The sequence below is a fragment of the Abrus precatorius genome, unplaced genomic scaffold (assembly GCF_003935025.1).
Source record: "Abrus precatorius isolate BTA unplaced genomic scaffold, Abrus_2018 Scaffold2, whole genome shotgun sequence".
NCBI lineage: Eukaryota > Viridiplantae > Streptophyta > Magnoliopsida > Fabales > Fabaceae > Abrus > Abrus precatorius.
In genome coordinates this window covers 5,234,059-5,250,104 of record NW_020874362.1, presented here as the reverse complement: position 1 = coordinate 5,250,104, position 16,046 = coordinate 5,234,059, and the positions used below count along the sequence as shown (strand labels likewise).

At 31.0% G+C, this 16,046-nt stretch overlaps 1 protein-coding gene across 2 annotated transcripts; it reads right to left on the bottom strand.

Annotated features, from left to right (window-relative positions):
• Positions 1–1,271: 1,271 nt before the first annotated feature.
• On the bottom strand, positions 1,272–5,129 carry LOC113857430 (acidic leucine-rich nuclear phosphoprotein 32-related protein). Of its 2 annotated transcripts, none has more exons than XM_027489315.1 (2): positions 3,669–5,129; positions 1,272–2,100 (listed from the first exon to the last, which is right to left on the bottom strand). In XM_027489315.1, the coding sequence occupies exons 1-2, from the start codon at positions 4,782–4,784 to the stop codon at positions 1,828–1,830; spliced, it is 1,389 nt and encodes a 462-aa protein (XP_027345116.1). In that variant the 5' UTR covers positions 4,785–5,129; the 3' UTR covers positions 1,272–1,827. The 2 variants fall into 2 exon arrangements, with proteins under 2 accessions (XP_027345116.1, XP_027345115.1); XM_027489314.1 differs by having other exon boundaries at positions 1,325–2,100; positions 3,672–5,118.
• Positions 5,130–16,046: the final 10,917 nt, after the last annotated feature.

The following is a 16,046-nucleotide window of genomic DNA, read 5'->3' as shown; positions in this document are numbered from 1 at the left end:
GCCGCAGGAAGGAAGAGACAAGGTTGGTGGGTTGTGGGAAGGGGTGGAGGAAATTGCAGAGCAGGAAGGGGAGGGGAGGGGGACTGTGGAAAGGAGGAGATAATGTTGATGGATTGAGAAAAAGGGTGGGGGAGCTGCGGAGGGAGAAAGGGAGAGGGACTACAGAAAGGAGGAGACAAGGCTGCAAGGAAGATAGAGCTCCTGGGTTGAGGGGAAAGGAATGATGGAACAGGGAGAAAAGGAAGGAGAAGGGAGAGGGGCTGCAGGGAGGGAGAAGAGAAGTTGCGAGGGAAAGAGGAAGTTGCGAGGAAGAGAAAGAGAGATTGTGGAAGGGGAGGGAGACTACAGGAAAGAGAAAGGGGTTGCTGGAAGAGGAAAGAGATGAGAAGTTACAATTCAGTGTCACTTCACTATTTTTAATTATTTTTTAAATTAAAAAACCTATGCTGGGTTAAATAAACGTCGTTAATGTCATCTCAACGCCACGTAAAACGTTTCTGTTAGGTTATGTAACAGAGTTAACGAAGAGAAATAAACTAGGAAAAAATAATACTTCGAGAAGAAAATGAATAAAAAAAAGTTAGAGAACGAAAATAAATTTCACTCTAAAGTTAAAGGACAAAAAGTGTAATTTTACTTAAATTATATTTCTTTTAATCTTTTTAAAAGAAATATTTAACTATATTACACGTGTAAAAGTAATATTATTAAACCAAACTCTATTTATTAAAAATAAATAAACATATATTACATAAAAATATAAAAGATCTTATAAAACTAATCACTAGAACTTAAAAAATAAATGTCTAAAGGTGAGATAATTTAGCTAAAAAGATATCTTAGTGGATCAAATTTCATTGACCACTAGCAGCACGGCCAGTCGTTTATGACGCGCCCAATGAGCAATGACCAAAAAAAAATGGGACACTCACGAGTACGTTGCGTGTGGCTCGCCCGAAATTTTAGGATTGCCCAAGTAAGAATGGCAGTTAATTGGCTTGGTTCCAAAGAGAAGATAAAAAAATGGATGATGACATGAACATAATGCTGATCTGACCGCCCAATTCAACATGAGGAACACGTGGCAAATCGTGAAATTAGGATGCATTGTGCACGTTGCACAAGGGTAGAGTTCGTATACTTATTGGGGAGATAAAAACATCAAAATTCGGTCAATTTGTTAGATAAAACAATTGCACGCATAAATCGGGGGCCCCATTGGCATACCTGGCAGTTGACTAATACAACGGGACCAAGATTTCCCCACTGTTATCAAGATCAATAAATTTAAGGCAGAAACTGGAATAATTCCACGTAACAAAGGCAATAATTTATGAAATAGACACGTCATTACACAACAGGTACCAAATTTGATTGATCGGAATCATTTTCATAAGAACTATCTACAGGTGTTTTTACAAGCTTCTCCTTTTTCTCCCACCAAAAAAGTGCTCCAATAAACTAGAGATTTGAAAAAAGAAAAAATTAAAAGGTTCCCACCCTTTCCCTCTAGGCACAGGCCAGTTCCTTTACAAGCCAACAACAACTGCATCGAGCACAAGAGCGGTAAACCTCTGATAACTGCCATTTGAATATTTAAGAGAGTAACGGCTATGTGAAAGGCAAGAGGGAAAAAACACTAACGACTTTTTGAACTAAACATATTTCCACCCATCATACAATTTTTTTTTCATTAATATGTCCTCTGTCCATGAGAGCTAAATATTCCTAAAAGCTAACCATCGTTCTATCTAAACTGAGGTGTCCCTGCTTCCAATACTTGGAAGCCATCAACAGAACAAGAACACGAGATATTAGAATGGTGCGTCAATGATGCTTCTTGGGTGACTTTGTGAAAGCTACAACATCGTCGTCATCTTCATTGTCTTCTTCGTCTTCATCATCATCGTCATCCCTCTTCCTCTTGCGGTGTGAAGAGTCAGGAGGCAACACCTGAACATCATCATCATCATCATCATCAACTTCCTCCTCCTCTTCACCATCATCATTCCCACCATCAACATCAGCACCTCCAGCATTGAGAGCATCAGACTGCCCAACAGGCTGAACAAGATATCCAGCACCATAGTCTTCTTCTTCCTGCGATTACAGCAAAAATACCATAGTTCGATTAAAAAATGAGATGAACTCAAATCAAGAACGAAGAAAAGGAAGACGCAAATAGTCAAAGGAAAATTTCATGAAATGTAACTAAATGTATATTGTACATAAAATAATATATGTAACCAAATGAACATCGGTAATTGCTCGAGTGCTGGTAAAGCATCTTTTTGTCTCAGGGCACATGTACATGTTAAAAATTTACAACCCTTCATTACAAATTTTCAAAAGAACCCACATGTTTTATCACATATGAAGACCAAAAAAGTACTGAAATAGGGAAAAAACAGAAGAAATAAAGATTTTCACTCAGTAATTCCACCAAGAGTATCCACAAACAGGTCCAAACAAATTCCCAGACCATTACGATATATCCTATAAGTTGACAACAAAAATAGAACTAGAGTAGATAACAACAACCGGAAACAATATAACCCCAGAATAGGCCAATTAAGCAAATAATACATGTCTCCAACTCAGCACATCATAATCCTAACCCTAAACTACAATTTAATGAGGTCAGCAACATATTACAATAACAGGTACCCTGATTATATGCCAATAGGCAAAACAAGTAATCTTATGCCTAATAACAAAGGAAAATGGGCTTAAAAGATGAACATAATCCTGAAGTATTAAAAATTTGACCAAATCACGGTTACCAATCATGTTAATGAAAAGAATTAGAAGGAATTTCCAACATTTAAAAAAAAGGAATTTCAGAGTAAAATACAAGGGATTTACAAAGAAATCAAAATAGCAAGCAAGGTTATACACATTCAAAACTACAATTGCAATTTAGACTGCTACGCTGTTTCCCATATCAACAGAGAAATTCCCTTCATCTCAATTCCTGCATTTGGTAATTATCACAAGGAGAAAAGGAACTAAAATGTCCAAGTTTCATAAAAACCAGCTCGTCCACACCAAAAATGAATGGTAAATAAAACAAGGAATCAACATAGCAACAAGGAAACACTTCATTTAGGAAGGTTGGATGAGAAATAGGCAAATAGACAAATAATACCCACAAAAGTCATTTTCATTTACATACAAAATGATTATAGGATATCCAAAGCACACAATAATAGTGCATACTGTTCGTCAGTCAAGGCAGTGACAAATATCCGAATTAGCATATTCAAAGTCGCTAGCAATTAGTAATGAGTGTAGAAAATAAAAATATCACCAGCTAAGCCATGCATAAATGGTAAGGAAATTAAAGTCTACTTTGGCAAGTACAAAACAGGCAAGACACAAGTTGGTCCAAATACCACACAGAGAAAAAAAAAACCACAAAATGCAGAGAAATCACACGAATATAACTAAAGTTCAAGCAAGCATCAGGCAACAGAAATTTACAAAAATCAAAAGCAATCAAAACCATCTTCTCTTCGACAATCTGAAGATATCAAAACAACATACAAACCATAAGCAATTAACAAAATAACATGGAAAACACAGGAAGACAAAAAAACTAAACAAGCACGAGTAAACAACCATGCATGCAACAATAAAAACAGGGAAATCAGAAGGGGTTATCTCACTTCATCATCATCTTCAAACTCTCCATCATCTTCTACCCCCATCTCATCCTCACCAGTCTCCCCATTATCATCATCATCTCCATCCTCCTCCCCCTGTTCATGACCATCAATCTCACCCTCCGTGCTCGTCAACCGTCCAGTACTCTCCGGCTCCGCAAGATCCCCCTCATCATTATCCACTTCTTCCTCCTCCTCATCATCTTCATCATCATCATCCTCATCATACTCCACTCCATCCTCCTCATCATCACTATCTTCAATCTCATGAACCTCAACCACATCATCATCATCACCCTCCTCCTCATCAATCTCCTCCCCGGAATCATCATCATCATCCTCCTCCTCCACATCATCCCCCACTACTGGAGCAACACGAAATCCATTCTCCTGATGACTATCCCCATTCACCCTTCGCCTAGAAGTCTCCGTCTCCTCTTCATCCGCATCACTCTCTTCTTCCTCGTCAGCATCAACAACACCATCAACACCTTCACTGTGTCCATTGTTCATTCCAAAAGGTCGATCCTCTTCTCCATCAATCTCTCCACTCCCAGGATCATCATCCTCTTCCTCCTCCTCATCTTCCTCTTCCTCATCATCAGACTCGGGCCTCTCGTTCTCCTCAGCATCCATCTTATCCAAGTACTTAAGCGACTTAATCAACCCGAAAACCCTAGATCGATAATCCTTAACGCGCGTCACGGGACACTCATACAGATCCAGCGAAACCAGCTTCACCTGCGCGAGTGGCGCGAGATCCTCAATGTACTGAATCCGATTGTTGGAGAGATCGAGGTCTCGAAGTGAATCGAGACCAGCTTGGACCAAAAACTCGAGCCCGCCGGCGATACGGTTGTCGGAGAGGTTCAACTTCTGAAGATTCCGGAGCCGCGGAAACTGCTCCAGAGAGGAAACGCCGACGTTTGCAATCGACAGGTGCTGAAGGTTCTGGAACCTTTCGAGAAGGCTCGGAGGGGGTAACCGTCCCTGGACGCACTTAACGGCGCCGTCTAGGGTTAGGGTTCGAGCGGAGGCGTGGTCCTTCTCGCCGTCTAACGCCGTTTCGACAGCCCTCTCCCAGATCTCATCCATCAAATACGAAACCCTATATCTCATACAAAACGACACCTTACAGGTCCAAACGCTTGAAATATCTATCACCTGGGTTATCCTAACGCATGGGAGACTGAGAGTGGTGTGATGAATCCCTAATGTGTTATAGTCTCAGATTTTGGTGGTGAAACGAAATTGGGATTGAATGGTTGATTGAATTGAAAATTGGAAAGCCAAATACAAATATTGAAGCACGATGTTTTATGCAGAGAGTATTTGGTTTCTCTCTCTAGCTCTATTTTATAATCTCTCTTTCTCTCTCTTTCTTTTTTGGTGTACTGGTTAGGGGAGGCGAATCGAGGATAAACCTCTCTCTGAGCAAACGGGCTCGCGGTCTGGGTCTGCCCTAGGGTTCAGGTGGGCTGAGCCTTTGTGGTTCGAGGCGTTTTGTCTTGTTCTGTTCGGAACCGTTGGATTTCCAACGACGAGGATCGCTGACGTGGACCCAATGGATGGCTCAGATTGTGGGTTTCTGTGTTTGTTTTCGAGAAGGGTGTAGCGCGTATCGGACTGGCCATTATCAAACACGTCACGGATTATGTAAATATCGCTAAAACCCTTCGTTTTTGCATCTCTTTCTAAATAAATTTACCAAAATGCCATGCATGCGTTCTCTCAAGTGTGAACTCTGATCGCTCAACCGGATCGACGTAGAATAAAGGTTTAATTGGATTTTTGTTTTTTAGTTTGGGATAAGGGCGATTATATATTTTAGTTCTATTTCAATTAATGAACTTTTTTCTTTTAAGTTTATGAAATTCATTTTTTATTAAATTTTTAAATCACTTTATTTTTTATTTAAAATTTAATCAATTAAAGTAATTTATTTTTATGTTTTATCTCAAAACATTTTATTATCAGCGTCAAATTTCAGTCAAAATATAAAAAAATAAATTAGGCAATATCTTTAAACTATAATTTTACATTTAAAAAATTATATATTTTAAAATTTTACAATTTTTATTTTAAAATTATTTATATAATAAATTAATATAAAGCCCTTCTTATATTTTAGAAAAAAAATTGAAAGTTCTAAATAAAATACAATCAATGAAGAGCATAAATTTATACAACTTTCACAATTAAAAACTAATTAATTAAATTTAAAAAATTAAAAGATTAAAATTACGCTTAATTAAATTAAATAATATTTGATAAAGAAGTTCTTTTAAAATTCCCAAAAATATTAAGTTAGAAAAATTAAATTCATATAATTAGTATAAGTACTTTAAAAATAACTCAACAAACAAACATTTTAAGGAATATTTTTTAATTAAAATTTTAAATAAATTATTTATATAAAATAAATAAAAATTTAAGATTATCATAAAAGTGAAAAAGAATTGTAATATAAAAATATAATTATATCTCTTGATGTTTTTAAATTTCAATCTATTGCTAACTCGCTATTATAATAAAATGTTATTTTAAAAATAATTAAAATTAATATTTTATAATTCGTATCGCTTATATTAATTCGTTTAATAATTGACAATTAATAATATTATTATTATCGATAATAATAAGATGATGAAGTTATTTTTTGTTAAATAATTTTTTCTTTTGAGTTGCAACGTATGCATATACATATTTTTTATATTATAAATGTCTTATATTATTTTTATTGTAAACATTAATTTAATTTTTAAAATGTTAATAAATATAAATTTAATAAAATAAAATAAATAAATTTTATAAATGATCTTAGATATTGAAATGTTATTTAAAAAGTACTTTTAAAATATTAGTATTCTAAAAAAAATATTTACACTAAACTCAATAATAAAACATTATAAAAAATATTATTGTTTTAAAATATTTGAAACATATTAAATATATTTTTAACATTTCTAAAAAGTAAAATTTTGCAGAAAAAATTAAAATAAGTTTTGTATATAAATATCTCCTAAAGAGATTAAAATAATAATTAAGTCAAAAATAAAATGAATAAAATTAAAAATCAGTAAAGGTTGATGTAGACAAAGTTCTTTAAGTTTAACTTATATTTTAAATTCAAAATAAAGATGTTTTTATTATTTAATATAAATTTTAAAGTTGATTTGATTTTTTGAAATTTTAGTAACTAAAAAATAACTTAAAAATATATCTTATAATAAAATTTATTAAATAAGGTTATAAATATATTTTTAAAAAGTTTGTACATTTTATGAAAAATAAAACAGGTCAATAGAATAACGCTTCATGTTTATAAGTTTAAGTTTTTAAATAAATTAATAAATCTATAATTTAAAATATTGCAGTAAATATTTAACATAATAATAATTATTATTGTTATAATATTAGTATTTGTTTGAATATGTTCATTTATTAGGTAAAAAGACTTTTTAAATACTAAGTCTATTTTTTTAAACTATTGGACGGTTAAAAAAATCAGAATCTATAATTTGGCTTGATTTAACGTAGAATAAATCATAAATTCTTAATAAATGGTTGTAATTGTTTTTTTTTCCAAAATAATAGTTGTAATTATTTATAGTTTTAAGTTTAAATTTTTAAAATACTTTTTAAGATTGTATAAATTAAACATCTTATTTTATAAAATTTTAGAAACCCTCTATTTTTAAAACTTTATAAAAAATTATTTATTTATTTATTTTTATTATTATTTTACATTAAATAAGATTAAATTGGAGGACTAAAAAAAAATTAAATTTTCAAAAATTTATGTAATTGTTATGTCTAATTTGGAGGATCATTAAAAAAAATAAAAGGCATTTTATTTTAATAAAATATTACATGTGTGATTATATAGATGTATTTAAAAGAAATTTAAAAAGAAAGGCACACGAATAGAAAGAATGACGTGTGTTTGGAAAAAATAATTATGGATAAAGGGGTTTAAAGCCTAAAATCAAATTTACGTTCTCAATTTTCTTAGCAACTAATATTAATATTACCAAATATAAAAACAAAAAAAAAATTGACAATTAGAGAAACATTATAAAAAATATGCATTTCACAAGAAAGTGAAGTTTTATACTTCCTAAATCTTTTGTTGTAAAAATTGAGTCTTTAAATACAAATTTATCCAACTATATTTAAAGTCATTACTAATTTTTAAATGTCAATTAGGAGGTTTGTTTATGAATGGTGGACTCACATCTTACATTTTTAGTGTGTTTGGTTGTGCATTATGATTGTATGTACTTTTAAATGAACATAACTCTTTATGGTGTTAAAATTAAATGCAAAAATATTTTTAAAAATGTAGAACTAAGCATACTCTTAGTGATTGGATAGCACTCATTGAGTCAACTCAATAATAATACAAAAGTAATTTCTATCTTTATCAACTATAAGACTTAAAAAATAATGTTTTTGTATTTTTTTTTCTTTGACTGACAACTACTTCAACTTTGTATATTATGCATCTTTTGAAAATTTGTCATTCTTAGAATTATTAGAATAAATTCTCAGTGGTTTTCTTATACTATCAATAATACTAAACTTTAAGACAAAGTTTTGTAACCACAATGCATTGATAGTTTTCTTAAAGCATGTCACAAATTTAGCCTTCACATTAGAAGTAGCAATGATATACTTTTTTTTACTCTTCCATGAAATTGTTCTTTCAACCAATGAAAAAATATAATAAAAAGTAGATTTCTTTGAGTCTATACATCCAACATAGTCTGAATATATGTAATCAATCACTTCAAGGTAATTTCATATTCTACATGTAAGCATGTAATTCTTAGTGCCTTGTAAATACATAAGAACTTTATTTGTAACTTTTCAGTTATTGATTACAAGATTTATTTGACTATCGGTTCAATATTCTAACAACAAAACTTATATTTAGTTAATTGCATGTTCGAGCATACATTAAATTTCAAACCACTGATGTATATATAATAATCTTCATTCTTTTCATTCCAAAACATTTTTAAGATATTGTCTGTTACTAAACTTGTCTTCCTTTTAAATTAGAATTATTCTTTATGAGCACTTTTTCATTCTAACTTTTTTTCAACACTTTGCTGATATAACCGTTTTAAGACAATCTTAAACATTCCTTGTAATTTCTCACGAAATATTTTTATTCCTATCATATAGGGTATCTCTCTCATATCTTTAATTTCAAAATTTTTAAAGAAACTTTTTTGCATAATGTAGGAAGCCTACATCATTAGTTGCAGAAAGAATATTATCAACATATAAAAATAAACTAATAAGCTTACTCATTAATCTTCATGTAGATGCATTACTGACAAAATTCTCTAAAAAAATCATACGATGTAATGATATCTTTGAACTTGAGATACCATCGTCGATAAGTTTGTTCGTGTCTATATGTTAACTTTCGAGTCTCAGTTGGTCTTTAAGACATATTTATAACCAAGTTATTTTGAACCTTTAAGCAACTTAATGTAGTCCCATTTTTTATTGTCATCCATTTATTTTAGCTTTTCTTTTATGGGATTAAACCACTTTTTCAGAATTATGACATTCCATAGATTGCTTAAATGAGCTTAATTTTCACCAATAGTTAAATCACATCTTGGTTCAAGTGAGTAAATCACGTAATCATCTGAAATAACTTGTAAATTATCAGTTGGTTCATTTTTTATTTGTTTATCCTATAAGTTTGACATATTAACTTGTTGTCTTAAGATGTTTTGTAACTTTAATACAACAAGAAGGACAACACATTAAGAAAAAACATTATGTGTAAGAGTTTATGTGTAAATTTATCAAATATTCACCTTTTATAATTCTTCACTCTCACTAAACTAATCATTTTTATTAAATTGAGTATTTTCAAACTCAACTATTTTTGTATTATGATTAGATAATGAAATATGTATCTATTTGACCTCTCATGATAACCCGTAATGGTTCTTGCAATGAGTTTCTTTTCATGTGAATTATATTCCTTTACTTTTACTAAATAACCCTAAACATGAAAACATCTTAACTTAGATTTTTTTCTTGTTCACAATTCATAAGAAGTCTTAGGAACTACTTTACTATACACTATTAAGTATATACACATTAATTTTAAAGTGAATATCCATAAAGACAAATGGACATTGCTATTATTTAACATGTTCATAACCATATCCATAAGAGTATCATTCTACTTTTCAACTACACCATTTTGTTACGGTGTAGCAAGAATTGTATATTGTGAACAAATGCCTTAACTTTTAAAAAGTTTTTCAAATGGACTTAGACATTGTTCATTTTAATTAAATTTACTATGATATTCACCACGTCTATTAGACTTTCACCACTTTTACATATCTATCTAATTATCATTGCACCTCATTAATGAACACTTCTAAGAAGTACAAGAATTAAGAATTTACATGCAATATAAAAGATAATATTATCACAATAAGTTGTTAATAAAAATGAAAAAGAAACTCTTCATCATTTTAAGATAAAATGTTAAAAGGACTACAAATATTAGTGTGTATCAATTCAAGAAGTATATTGCTTCTAGTGGCTAGATTCTTTGATATATTTTTGGTATGATTGCCTTTAATGCAATCCATATACATATCCAGTCAAAAAAATCCAATTCAAGTAGTATTTCATTTTTTTCTAACCTTAACAATCTTTCTTTGAATATGTGACCTAATATTTGATGTCATAAGATAGTAGAGTATTTATTATGCATAGTATATTTACTACTAATACTATAATCTATATAAAATAGAGATTCAACAAAATTAACATCAAAATTGAAATGGTATAAATCATCAACTAAAGTACCATATTTATAATTAATAAGTACATATGTTTGAAAAAATAAAAACACTGTCCAATCTTAAAGCTAAAGGTAAATTCCTAACATATATAGGAATATAAAGACACATTTTTATATCTAAACTATTATCATTGTCCTAGATCAATCTATACATCTCAACTCCCTCTATGTGTGCCTCCATTATGTTACCTATATATAAAAACATCTTAGTTCCTCATATGGGTTGGATCAAAAGAAATCATTGTATAGCATGCAATATATAAGTAATTGCACCAAAATCTAACCACCAAGTACCATATGAACTTTAATAAGATTTGATTCAAAACTTACTGGAACATAGTAATTACCTTTTTTTAAAAATAAATTATTTCTTTTTATACAAGCTTTCTTAATATGTTAAGGTTTCTTACAGGAAAAAAAACTGCTCCTTATGAATTTCAGCTTCACAAACTTTCAATGAGGATTTGTCCTTATTTTTGTTCCAACCCAACTTTATCTTGTCATTGCTAGCTTCATCATGAAATGTGAGATGGAGAGAGTGATCTTTCATTTTATTTTATTTTTAGCTTCCTTTCCTCTTAAACCAATGTTGCGAATTTTGAACACTTTAATAAGTTTTTAATTAATTGTCAAGTGTACCCGTTTATTGACAAATAACATCAATATTATAAAATGGAACTGAGGTTCAAAAGAAGTTACATCACAATAATTCACTTTAGCCTTATAATAAGAAGTATATAGTTACACATAGTTATAAAGATGAAAATAAAGATAACTAAAACACAAAATATCCAACATCATAAATTATAAGGAAAGAAAAATATTCGTTGTTGATTTGCTTTAATGAAAGCACTAGCTTTATAACGAAGAACGCTAGCTTTTGCAGATTTTGTGGAGGCAATGATTTATCAACCAACATGATAGTTTATCAACCAACATGGCATAAATTTCTTGAAAGATCAATTTTTGCTTAAGGATATTATTATTTTCTTAGAATTAGTCAAATTTAAGAGAAAGTAAGTTCATGATGAAATAGTGCTAGAAAAGACTCGCTCACATCTATACTCATTAATTTTAGCTTTGTTAGTAAGTTTGTCATTCCTATCATATGATCATGAATAGATTACAACTATTCAAACTTTTTAGTCGTCAACTTATCGATTAAATTTTCCAAAATGGACTCATCATTAATGTCCGATTGGGAATACTTCATAATTTTTTGCCATGAATTACGTTGTACTGTTTGTTTTAGACATTGATGGCTTAACATTTTTAGCCATTGTTGCCTGCAATCAAGCTCTAACTTAGCCTATTAGACTGCTCTCAAGCCTTATGATAAGACTTGTGTTCTTCACTTATAACTATTGTAACATCCTTGTTTCATTCAAAATAATAAGAAAATAATTTCAGAATTACAAATAAAAAATTTAGTTAAATTCATTTACCAATCGAATATAACAAGTGGAATAAAAAAATATTCTGTTTATTTTGCTGAAACTTATAAAAATTTAAATGACAAAGTAATAAGAATTAAACTAATTTTAAGAGGAAACATCAAAATAATATTAATATACATTGTTCTTATAATGTACTAAGATGTTGACATTTGCAAAATATACATCAAAATACATTAGGACTCATTTATAATATTTACAAAATACAAAATATAACAAGTCCTAATGAGCAGTCTATTCACCAAAAAGATTGATAAAAATATTAGTCATCCCCATGTCATCTTCTATCTCTGCAATGTCGTCGAAATCAAGACAGCCTTTCGAGATGATCGTGATCATGGTAGGTGAACAGGTAGGTCACAGTTGCTGGGGTTCTAACTGTGCCATTATAGAGGAACATACACAGGGTATAGTGGATTCTATTATTTGCAGAAAAATCAAAAGGTACACTATAGAATAGTTTCATTTCTAGCATAATAATGTTACGAGGTATATTATCAACATGTAAGGCTAACTTAAAATAACAAAATCTACAATACTCATTAAATGCATAATTTAACCTACACTGTACAAAACTAACTATAAGCCTAATGCTCTCTCTGGGCACTGTCATCCTAGTTCCCTGAAATACAACAATCCTTAAATATTCAGCTTATTACTCTTCCTTTCTCTTAATACTCAGAATTCTTATTTCGCATTTTCACTGTCCTTAATGTCACGACTCTTTTTTATAAAGAGTCAATAACATTTTTGCTTATCTTCTTAGTTCCTTTATTTAATTTATAAGACATTATATACATGTAATAGAGTATAAATTTTTCCAAAATTTGAATTTAACCCCAACATTTAAATAAACAAATAGCGAGCTTCATGGGTCATTATATAAAATATTCAAGTCTTCATATAAATTTTCACATTTACATCTGCCAACGCCAAAAATATACAAATAATTAAAGTATAATTACATTCTTTGACAAATTAGTAATTAAATAGACTAGACATAGACCAACAAAGTGATCAACTCCATGTTCTTCTCAAAAATTGCTAACTTCAATGTTTCTCAGTCAGACCTTCTAACTTGAGAAGTCGATGCATTCTCTATACCTTCTACTCACACACTATCGTACGATCATTGCAGTACACATATATACCAAAATAATAAAATGCAAGGGTGAGCTTATATAATTAACAACCTTATTAATGAAATGTGCATAAAAATAGATAGAATTCATTCAAACAACTCATATCAGTCAGTACGCAGCATTACACAGCTTCAATACAATAATGCAGCATGTTCAGCCCATTCTCAGCCCATCTAATACAAATGCAGCGATTTCAGTTTTCATTTGGTTTCATAGCCTAAGTAATCCAGAAGAACTAGTCTGGTCTGGGAGTGACTCATCCCGGTATCTGGATCCAAACACAACACAGCTTAGCATCCTAAACAGCTCTAAAATGATGATGATAATGAATAGGATGCTGTACAGTTAAATCAGCATATTACATCATAGCAAAATATTTCATTTTTAGCTTCAGCATTATATATATATATATATATATATATATATATATATATATATATATATATATATATATTCACTGCCTCAACAAAACAACAATACATATATTCACAGCAAAACTCAGCGTTTCGTGTATTTTCATATCCGTAGCATATACAACACATCATTACAGCACAACATATTCAATCACAGCTAACCAAAGTTATTCATCATATGAGCTAAATCAGCTTAGTTAAACAGTCGAGAAAACTTCTCAGTTATACTACTCTAAATTTTGATTTAGAATATGGCCATTCAACAACTTATTTCTCGGCTACATCAACATCAAGTTCAAACTAGCTCCATATTCACTATACAGGTAGATCGGCTCAAATAAGCTCTCCTTACCTGGAATGAGTTCTAAAACAGAGCTCTTAAGGAGTTTAGTAGAGAAATTGACCGTTTGGAAGTGGAATACAACTTGATAGGCTCAAATCTACTCAAAATAATCAAATTTAAGTCTCTTGAGAAAGAGAGAAAAGAAATAAGGTAAAAACTGAGAACTGAGCTTCGAGAACTCACCTAGACCTCAATAAAATAACAAATCTCACTTTGATCAGAAAGGAATTCTACTTTGAGGAAGTTTTCTATAAAAGTAATATGAGAGAGAGAAGTTGTTTGGTGATAAAATGAAGTTTCCGGGCACTAGGGCCCCTTAAATGTCCCTCTAGCGCGCGTGATCTCGCTCAAGCGAGCTACTTCTCGCTTGAGTGAGCTTTAGTCTCGCCTGGGTGAGAAAACCAAACAATGGAACCTCTCAAGTTTTTGATATTCTCGCTTGAGCGAGCAATACATCGCTTAAGCGAGCTACATCTTGCCTGAGCAAGATTGGGTCCAAAGAGCTACCCAATCTTCCTGTGACACCTCGCTTGAGCAAGCACCTCTCGCTTAAGCAAGGTCACCTCTTGCCTAAGCGAGATCCTTTCTCGCCTGGGTGAGGGGATAGTTGGGGTATTCCTATCTGCTCTCGCTTGAGCGAGATACCTTGCATTCAAAATTCTCAATCTCTCTCATAGATGAAATTGTACTAGTTCTCAATCATACTCCCTAATTTATTTTATGTACAACACACTTAACAACCAATTCCTAACCTTTCTGCTCATCATACTCAACAGCATCATAATACAACACTCAAACTATATACAGCTCATCACACAGAAATCGTACAACTTTCACATTCACATTCTAATATATAAATAATTATTACAATTTAAGCATACTCAGCACAATTCGAATGGAATGATAAATACATCAATCTGACACTTGGGATCCCTTGAGGTCTTCCTTAACATAGATAGTCGCTGAATAGCCGCAGCTACATGGATACAACGTATGCCAATCTGGCCCCTTTTAGCAAAAGCATGGTCAAAAGTATTAGTCAGGAAATGAGTGTGAAACATGTGGTACTCTTACTCTCATTTGTTTTGCGCAATTCAAGAAGAACATATATCATCTTCATTTTCCCAAGATTTTTCAATTATCTTCATCTTCCACATTCCTAGTATATCTCTGAACTATCTGTACTTGTTCTTATTGTATTCTTTTCTCATTTCATTTCTCTATATTTCTCATTATCTATTTACTAACATATTATTCATGCTTTTATCTCTCTATTTTACTCTAGTTCATTATTAAATCATACATCAATTAATCATTGCCGAGAGTTGGTCCCCTCGGACTCAGTCCATCACATACATGTATATACACTCAAAATAAGTGTCATACACATCATTAAGCACCACAAAACATACTTCAAGCCTAACAAAAACATGTTCTCATCTAGCATATACTCAAAATCATGCATTTCACCATAGCATTTTCATGAACACAATCAGAGAAGAGAAATGAAATGAGGAGATAAGTCAGACAAAATGTAGAATAGTTGTGACTTGGATTATAATCCAAGTTTTTCAACTTAGAAACCCTTAAATACCTCTCAATTCGCGACATTCTCACTACAACGAGTTATTCTCGCTACAACAAGACCTTCTCTTGCTACAACAAAAAACTAGACAAAATTACACTTTGTTGTTTGTCATTCTAGCTACAACGAGAGTATCCTCGTTACAGCAAGAAGATCATACAACTCACATATCTAAAACTCTCCTAATTTCAAGCAACATGCATTAACAACTCACACCAAATACAAAATTAATAAATAATAAAATAGAGGTGTTACAATTATTACTATGTCTAAATCTATAATACCTAATTAGAATGGAATTTGTTTAGACCAATCAACATAATTTAGCCCATTAAACTTGACTACACCATGGTATATAACAAACATATTAGTAAAAGTTGTAAACATTAATACTTTAAAAAAACTTAAATGAATTCAAATAAATAATAATTTTTAATTATATATTTAAGTTTACCTTGGATAATACTTAAATTCATAGTTTTAATTAATTATGATGCTAAAATAATATGTTTTAATAGACAATCATTATCCTTAAGTTGACTTACATGCTATCTTTGGAAATACAAACACATTCACTAATTATGACAATAA